This window comes from Hyperoodon ampullatus (assembly GCF_949752795.1).
Source record: "Hyperoodon ampullatus genome assembly, chromosome: 10".
In the NCBI taxonomy this organism is placed as follows: domain Eukaryota; kingdom Metazoa; phylum Chordata; class Mammalia; order Artiodactyla; family Ziphiidae; genus Hyperoodon; species Hyperoodon ampullatus.
This window is the reverse complement of record NC_136923.1, coordinates 53,728,579-53,738,290: the sequence shown is the minus strand read 5'-3', so window position 1 is coordinate 53,738,290 and position 9,712 is coordinate 53,728,579. Positions and strand designations below refer to the sequence as shown.

Sequence of the window (9,712 nt, the reverse complement as noted above, 5' to 3'; positions counted from 1 at the left end):
ATTATTCTTGCAGACAGTGTAGGAATTTTATAGGGAAAGTGAGTAATTTGATCAAGTCGCACAAAAAAACAAATGAGATATCATAACTAATTTTCCTGCATCCCAGTCATGGTAGTAATTTATGTCAAATACACTTTATGTAGAACATGATTGAGGGAGTTTCTCAGAAACTGTGGTTGACAAATATTCAGACCATAGAAGCCAGGGTGGAGCGAGAGCAAGCCAGCTGTGTGGGATCAGAAATGGCCAAAGAGGTAAGTCAGTAGCAAGAGGTGCATGGAGCAGATGTGCTGCAAGAAGAGGCAAGACCATGACAGAGAGAGGAGCACACATGTCCCCACTCTTCCCCGCCTCTTCACCAGGCTTGTGCTTCTCACCCATGGAATTGGGTTTTTTGTTGTTGTTGTTGTTGTTTTTAATTGAAGTATAGTCAATTTACAATGTTGTGTTAGTTTCAGGTGTACAGCAAAGTGATTCAATTTTATATATATATATATATATATATTCTTATTCTTTTCCATTATAGTTTATTACAGGATATTGAATATAGTTCCCTGTGCTATACAGTAGGTCCTTGTTGTTTATCTCTTTTATATATAGTCGTGTGTATCTGTTAATCCCAAACTCCTAATTTATCCCTCCCCCACCCCCTTTCCCCTTTGGTAGCCATAAGTTTTTTATGTCTGTGAGTCTGTTTCTGTTTCATAAATAGGTTCATTTGTATCATATTTTAGATTCCACATATAAGTGATATCATATGATGTTTATCTTTCTCTGTCTGACTCACCTCACTTAGTAATAATAATCTCTAGGTCCATCAATGTTGCTGCAATGGCATTATTTCATTCTTTCTATGGCTGAGTAATATTCCATGGTATATCTGTACCACATCTTCTTCATCCATTCATCTGTTAATGGACATTTAGGTTGCTTCCATGTCTTGGCTATTGTAAATAGTGCTGCTGTGAACATTGGGGTGCATGTATCTTTTCGAGTTAGAGTTTTCTCCAGAAATATGCCCAGGAGTGAGATTGCTGGATCACTGGAGTTTTAAATTTAAAGTCACTTTTTCTAGAAAGCTTTCCTTGACCCACTGTAGAATAGCAAGTGAAGAAAAGATATCTGCAGAATTCTCTTCATGTTGGAAAAACAATTTGAGAACAAAAGACATAATAAATTGGCAAAAATATTTGCAGAACATACATGCCCAAAACAAGGACTTATTTCCTTAACTTACCCAGATTGCATAAATCATTAAGAAAAATACAAGTGTAAGTAGAATGACTGGAAATCTAACAGCCATCTTGGACCATGTGAAGACTTTGTGAATGGAAGCCATACATAATTGGAACAAAAGGACAAACACACCACACCTCTTCAAATAATGGGCAGAAACAGTCACCCTGAGTAGGGAGCTGACTACCGCAGTTTCGCCACATGGACCCAGAGAGCTTGTCTGGAGTTTCCAGTAATTGTTTCCGGAACCCCCTCTTCTAGCTGGGACTGTCATTCTTGTCAATGGCACATAAAGTCTTAAGAGGATATTCATGGACCAGCAAGAGTAAATAGTACTAGAAATTAACACAACATTGTAAATCAACTATACTTCAATAAAATAAACTTTTTATCTTTGTGTTCTGAATTCACAGCATTTTATTTATTTTTATTTATTTATTTATTTATTTTGGCTGCATTGGGTCTTTGCTGTGTGCAGGCTTTCTCTAGTTGTCGCGAGTGGGGGCTACTCTTTGTTGCAGTGTGCAGGCTTCTCATTGCAGTGGCTTCCCTTGTTGCAGAGCACATGCTCTAGGCATGTGGGCTTCAGTAGTTGTGGCACGCGGGCTCAGTAGTTGTGGCTCGCAGGCTCTAGAGTGCAGGCTCAGTAGTTGTGGTGCATGGGCTTAACTGCTCTGCGGCATGTGGGATCTTCCCAGACCAGGGCTTGAACCCCTGTCCCCTGCATTGGCATGTGGATTCTTAACCACTGCACCACGAGGGAAGTCCCAAAATAAATTTTAGAAAAAGTAATTAGTCACTGACATGGTTGGCCAGATGCCATACATGAAGCCACAAGTGGAGAGAAGTTTGTCACAAGCAGATCACCCTCTGTTTCAACTTGGTCACATTTGTGTTAGAAACAACTGATCTAATGTGTTCTCCATCCCAAATAATAACAATCATAGCTAATATTTATTGAGCACTTACTATGTGCCAGGCACTGTGCCAAGTATTTTATCCATAGTAACTCGTTTAATCTTTACAACAACCACATGAGCTGTGTATTGTTCCTGTTCCTATTTTACAGGTGGAGAAAAACTGAATCAAAGAAATGTTCAGCAAAAATAGGGCAAGATGTAAAAAATTTTATTCTTGTTCTACAAGGAGAAATAGAAATTTATTTTAGGGCTTCCCTGGTGGCACAGTGGTTAAGAATCCTCCTGCCAATGCAGGGGAAGCCACCACAGTGAGAAGCCCGCGCACCGCAACGAAGAGGAGCCCCCTCTCGCTGCAACTAGAGAAAGCCCACGCAGCAACGAAGACCCAACGCAGACAAAAATAAATAAATAAATAAATTTACTAAAAAAAAAATTTTTATTTTATATCTCAAGAAAAAAAGTTAAGCAACATCCCCTGTATAATGGAAAAGGATCTAAAAAAGAAATATATGTATATACATACACATATATGTATAACCGAATCACTTTGCTGTACACCTGAAACTAACACAACATTATAAATCAACTGTATTTCCAAAAAAAAATTTTTTAATAAAAAAAAATTTAAGGGGCTTCCCTGGCGGTCCAGTGGTTAAGACTCTATGCTTTCAATGAAGGGGGCATGGGTTCGATCCCTGGTCAGGGAACTAAGATCCCACATGCCACACAGTGCAGCCAAAATTTTTTTTCTTAATTAAATATATTTATAATATCTGGCTTAAACCACTTTAAAAAGAAAAAGCAACATCCCCCCAAACCCTGCTGGAGCTAGATTTTAAACTCAGGCAGTTTGGCTAGTGAGCCTGAGTTCTTTACCACTAAACTATTCCACTTGCTTCATAATGGATTCAGTCTTCTTTCTTCTACTTAATGAAACCACTGAAAGTACAGCTCAGTGCCTGGAATTCCATTTCTTATTATACTTTTGTTCATGTAGGAATTGATTCTCCCATCACCACTGGGAGAGAAGCAGGGCAGGAGCTTGGGCCCCTAGCATCCAGCCACAGGGCCTGCACGCCATAATCCTCAATAAATGTTTATTGTTTGACGAATGAAGTGCAGTTTTACTGGGGAAGAAACAGAAACTCAGAAAGGAGAAGCCAATACTAAACCTGAACTCAGGTCTTCTGACGCCAAGTTCAATGTTCTTACAAATTCACTGCCTGGACTTCAGCTGCAGTATGTACTCGCAACTTTACTAGCCGCTGGGAAGATGGAAACACCACAATGGGAGTAGGAACAGCCCATCACCCTGTGAACTAGCAGCTCCATCAGGACCGCCCTGAGGGTTATATCCAGGAAAATCAAATTACTACAATGGTCATATGCAACTTCGCAATACAGCCATATATACATTATATTGACATTTTTCCAAAATGGAAATTATGTCATTGTTTTGATGAATAATTTATTTAAATGGATGCTCATTTGTAAAGATTCATATGCACAAAGATACAATGTACAGTAGAAAGTGAAATATATTTGTAACACCTCCCCAGAGGAAACCACTGTTAATAAGTTATGTGTATGTTCTTCCAGACATTTTTCTATGCAGAAATATAGTTACAGATTATCTTATTCAAAAACAGGTTCAGGGCTTCCCTGGTGGCGCAGTGGTTGAGAGTCCACCTGCCGATGCAGGGGACACGGGTTCGTGCCCCGGTCCGGGAAGATCCCACCTGCTGCAGAGTGGCTGGGCCCGTGAGCCATGGCCGCTGAGCCTGCGCATCCGGAGCCTGTGCTCCGCAACGGGAGAGGCCACAGTGGTGAGAGGCCCGCGTACCGCAAAAAAAAAAAAACATGGCTCATGTATTACAAAATTCTCCCAGAAAGTATGAATCCATTTTCACTCTGCTGATCCTGTCCGGGTCTCCTCGCGTGTTTGAGCGATGGCTGAATGGTCTAGGTTGGCCTTGGCTGTGACAGCTGGGTTCTTCTTCCTCACCAGGATCTCTCATCCTCCTGGAGCCTCACCTCAGCTTGTTCTCAGGGCACTGAGAGGGTTCCAGAAAGAGGAAGCATGCAAAGCCTCCTGAAGCCTTGTCTAGGGACTGGCACAGGGTCACTTCTGCCACATTTCAACAAAGGTGCTGACTTTCCAAGATACCCAGGGAGGGGTCAACACGGTAGTGTTCTGGGTTCCCATTGGAACTTAAAGGAAAACTTCCACAATATCCGAGCCCTGAGGTCCTGCACATGAACAAGAAAGATATTTTAAAATTCCTTGCAGCAGGAACACATGGAAGCTGTTTTTCCACAGACTCTTAGAAAATGGAAAAAAGGTGGTTGGAAATTAAAGTTTCTTTAAGAACAACAACAACAAAAAAAAAAACCCACCAAAAAATAGTGCTGCTCGTGGGTCCACCTGCTCGGCTCACTCAGCCACAGCCCTTCTTTCAGGCTCCCTGGCATGTCAGATGCCCACACTACCTGCCCCACCCAGGGGGGAACAATGGGGCTACTGTGACCCTCACAAGATTCTGGTGGCCTCACGATGTTCCCCTGAGGTCACCACAGGTATATAACCTGACCACCCCCTGCACCTGAGGCACAGCTCTGCTGAGGCCAGAGCCCTACAAGGAAGCCTCTGAGGGAACCAGGAACTGGGATGCACCTCCCCCAACTCGGGGGAGACTTCCAGCCGCCATCCTGGAGGTCCTCGCACCCAGTTCCCTTCACCCACCCCAGGAAGAGATGCAGGAAGACACTTCGCTGCCACCCCCATCTGGGCCCTTGGCCTCAAACACTGCCCTGGATGCAGTCCAGCGGGCCAGCACGTCTGGACTCCCGAGCAAGAGAGGGACTGGGTGCCATGCCTCCTCCGAAGCCCACGGGAAGCCCAGCATATCCAAGGTGATCCTGGGGGTCATGGAGAACAAGGGGGCGCGCAACTGCGTGTCCCTCGTTACCCTGAGGAAGGCCGTTGCCACCAGTGGCTACAACATGACCCGCAGCACCTGGCACTTCAAGCGAGCGCTCAAGGGGCTGGTGGACAAGGGCATGCTCAAGCATGTGACAGGCAAAGGGGCCGCAGGCTCCATCATCATGGGCAAGAAGCATGCCTCCAAGTTCAAGCTCAAGGCAAAGAGACGGCAACAGCAGCAGCAGCGGCAGTCTGGGCAGCAGCGGCAGTCTGGACAGCGCCGGTTGCCCATGGGCTCCAAGCAGGGGCCCAAGAGGCTCACCAAGGGGGTTCGCGGGGTGGCCAAATGATGCCGCAGTTAACCAGGCAGGCTGGGCAAGCAGGGAGGGGTGCCAGGCCCGCCACAGGCTCAGGGCAGTGGGAATAAAAGGAGCTAACTTATTTCAAAAAAAAAAAAAAAAAAAAAATAGTGCTGGAACAATTGGACATTTATATGCAAAAAAGTAAAAAATCCATACTTCACACTTTATTCAAAAATGACCTCAAAAGGAATCAAAAACTAAAAGGTGAAACAAAAATATTAACTTTTAAAAAAAAGCATAGGAGAAATCTTTATGAACTGGGGTTAGGAAAACAGAGTACCTCTTGTGAAGAGGGAAGTTTGACTGGGAGGCAAAACCAAGGGTTTGGAGAGGGAGTCAAGGACCACGGGAGAATTATTCCCAGGTCTTGAGATGCAATCAAGGGACTTGAAAGAGGATTACAACTTGTTGACTGGATTTTAGAATCACTATGGACCACTGATTCCTTGCTGCTTCCCGTTTCCCCCTTTTTGAACAGAATATCAGAGCAGCTATACTGTGTCTGTGTCTGTTGACCACTGTCTGTTGAGGGGGGGAGGGGGCAGACAGCCTTTCTTCAGTTTCACAGGTTGCAGGAATGAACTCAAGGAGCTGATCTTAAATAGCTACCCCTGAGCATCCTCTCCTCTCCTGGACTCAGCTTAGAGGACGTGATTCTGACTTCAAGCTGGTGCAGTGATGGGAGGAGACTCTTAGGGGACCTTGAGTGGATGACTGTGTTTTGCATGTGGGAGGGATATAAATAATTTGTGGCCAGACTATAGTGGTTTCAAAGATATGTCTACAAATTCTGTGATACTTTCTCAAGAGGTGGAGCTTAATTCCTCTCCCCTTGAGTGTGGAATAGACTTGGTGACCCACTTCTAGTGGAGAGAACATTGGCAGAAGTAATGAGACATCATGTCCAAGGTTATGTTATAAAAAGACAATGGTTTCTGTCTTAGGTGAATGTTCTCTCTGTTTCTGTCTCTCATCATTCACACTAGGGAAGCCAGCTGCCATGTCATAAGGACACCCAGGCAGCCTACAGAGAGGAATTAAAGCATGCCAGCCACTATGTGAGTCATCTTGGAAGCAGGTTTTCAGAGGCCAGCTGACCGCCACATGAGTGACCTTGGAAGCAGGTCCACCCCAGTCAAGTCTCAGGATGAGTGCAGCCCTGACAGACAGCTTGGCTGCAACCTCATGAGAGACCCTGAGGCAGAACCGCCCAGCTAAGCTGCTTCCAGATTCCCAACCTTCAGAAACTGTGAGACAGTAAGTGTTTCTGTTTTAAGCCACTAAATTTGGGATATTTTTTTTACTCAGCAGTAATTAACTAATACAGATGGCTACCTTGAAAGTTGTCATTGTGTAATTTTTATCTCTTTGTTTCCTTTTCACTACTCTTGACCAAATTTTCATATCCTGAAGATATGAAGCAGGGAAAATAAAATAACTCAGGGCAGGTTAAAATAAAAATGATATATCAATGTGGTATTAGCAAAAGCATAGACACAGGGGGCTTCCCTGGTGGCGCAGTGGTTGAGAGTCCGCCTGCCGATGCAGGGGACACGGATTCGTGCCCCAGTCTGGGAAGATCCCACATGCCGCGGAGTGGCTGGGCCCGTGAGCCATGGCCGCTGAGCCTGTGCGTCCGGCGCCTATGCTCCGCAACGGGAGAGGCCACAACAGTGAGAGGCCCGCGTACTGCAAAAAAAAAAAAAAAAAAAAAAAAAAAGCATAGACACATAGAAAAATGGAACAGAATAGAAAATCTACAGAATAGCCAACTGACTTTTGATAGAAGTGCAAACACAATTCAATGGAGCTTTCTGTATTAGTTTCCTGCTTCTGCTGTAAACTAGTACCATAAACTTGGTGGCTTAAAACAATACAAATTTATTATAATTTATTATTTTACAGTTCTGGCAGTCAGAAATTCAAAAATGGGTCTTACAGGCTATAATCGAAGTATTAGCAGGCAGTACAGTATTTTTTCTGAAGGCTCTAGGGGAGAGTCAGTTTCCTGCCTTCTCCAGCTTCTAGGCGCACCTGCATTCCTTGGCTCATGGCCCCTCCAGCAATGGCATCACCCCAACCTCTGCTTCTGTCGTTTCATTTCCTTCCGATTCTGACCCTCCTGTGTCCCTCTTACAAGAATTCTTGTGATTACATTGAGCCTACATGGGTGATCTTTTCAACAAATGATGCTGGAACAACTGGACATTCATATGCAAAAAAAAAATATGAACCTTACCTACACCTTATACAAAAATTAACTCAAAATGAATCATAAACCAAAATGTGGAAGGTAAAACTCTTAAACTTCAGGAAGAAAACATAGGAGAAAGCTTTATGAACTTGGATTAGAGAAATAGTTCTCAGATACTACAATAAAAGCATAATATATTGTAAAAAAATTGAAAATTTGACATTATCAAAATTAAAAAATTTTTGCTCTGCAATGACACTGACAAGAGAATGAAAAGACAAGCCACAGGTTGGGGAAAATATTTGCAAGTCACGTACCTGACAAAGGATTTGTCCCCAGAATATGTAAAGAACTCTCAAAATGTAGAACTAAGAAAATAAACAGCCTTATTTTTTTTAATGGTGAAAGTTTTAAATAATCATCAAATGTAATATACAGATGACAAATAAGTACATGAAGAGATGCTCAACATCTTCAGTCATTGGGGAAATACAAATTAAAACTACAATGATATACTACATACCTATTGGTATGGCTAAACACACACACACACACACACACACCACAAAAAACTAATGATACCACGTGCTAGTGAAGACTTAGAGTAACTGGAACACTTATACATTGCTGGTGAGAATGCAAACTAGGACGGGCACTTTGGAAAACTTCTTGGCAGTTTCTTCTAAAGTTAAACATACACTTACCAAGTGTATAAGACAGAGAAAAAGACTGTATGATTTCACTCATATGTGTAGTAAAAGAAATTTTCACATATGGAGATATAAGGAAGTCATTCTGGCTTATACATGAATGCACTTGAATTTCATGCTAAAACAGCCTGTTTGTGGCTTATCAAACATACATTGTACATCTTCTTTAATTATTAAGGAAAAGGGCACATTGACCAGAAGTCAAGAATGTCCACGTTAGAAATAAAGATTAAATGCCTCCCTTCGTGGGACACCAATGTTGGTCCTCCTCTGGCAATAAGACTCCTTTCTCAGGTGCCAAGGCCACACTGACTTGCTGTGTACGTGCTGATCTATTTTTTGAAACCTTGAAGGAATGTTTCCCTGACTTGTTTGATGTTCTTTGTTCTGATAAGACATAAAACTGTGCAGCGTCTGTCTTCAGGGCTATAGTCCTCAGTTTGGCTCAAATAAAATTCTTTTCTATTCCTTTTATAGATTGTTTATTGGTTATTTTCATCAACATGTGGAATATAAAAAACTAACAAGCAAACAACAAGGTCCTACTGTATAGCACAGAGAACTATATACAATATCCTATGATAAACCATAATGGAAAAGATTATTTTAAAGAAGAATGTTTATATATATATGTATGTATAACTGAATCACTTTGCTGTACAGCAGAAATTAATACAACATTGTAAATAAACTATACTTCAATAAAAATATTGATAAAAACAAACAAAACAAAATAAGTGAACAAACCAAACAAAAACAAACACAAAGATACAGAGAACAAAGTAGTAGCTACCACAGGAGGAGGGGCTAGGAGGGAGGGTGAAATGGGTAAACGGGATGGAAACCAAATTTGGGGGCGTGAGCACATTGTAGGGTATACAGAAGTAGAAATATAATGTTGCACCTATGAAACATATAATGTTATAAATCTATGTTACCTCAATTACAAATAAATACAAGTGAAAGAACAACAACAATGACAGCAACAACAAATACAACCTAGTTATCCCACTTTGGATGTTTATCTAAATGTAACAAAAATCTATGTTCACAATAAAACCTCTAAAAGAATGTTTATTGCTGCTTTATTCATAATCATCAAAACATGGAAACAACCCGAGTATCCGTCAACTGGGGAATAAACTGAAAACAAAACAAAACATACATTCATACAACGGACAACTACTCAGCAATAAGAGAGAGCAAACCGTTGATCCCTGCAACAGCACAAGTAAATCCTGAATGCATTATGCTAAGAAGCCAGACTGAAGCACGTACTATGTGATCCCATTTATAGGACACTCTGGAAAAGGCAAAAGTATAGGGACAAGGAAGAGATCAGTGGTTGCCAAGAGGTAAGGGTGAAG

The 9,712-nt window shown here is 42.0% G+C and overlaps 1 protein-coding gene across 1 annotated transcript; it reads left to right on the top strand.

Moving 5' to 3' along the window:
• Nucleotides 1-4,910: 4,910 nt before the first annotated feature.
• On the top strand, nucleotides 4,911-5,429 carry LOC307058918 (histone H1.9-like; the record flags this gene model as incomplete). Its single annotated transcript, XM_079712621.1, has 1 exon — nucleotides 4,911-5,429. The coding sequence occupies one exon, from the start codon at nucleotides 4,911-4,913 to the stop codon at nucleotides 5,427-5,429; it is 519 nt and encodes a 172-aa protein (XP_079568747.1).
• Nucleotides 5,430-9,712: the final 4,283 nt, after the last annotated feature.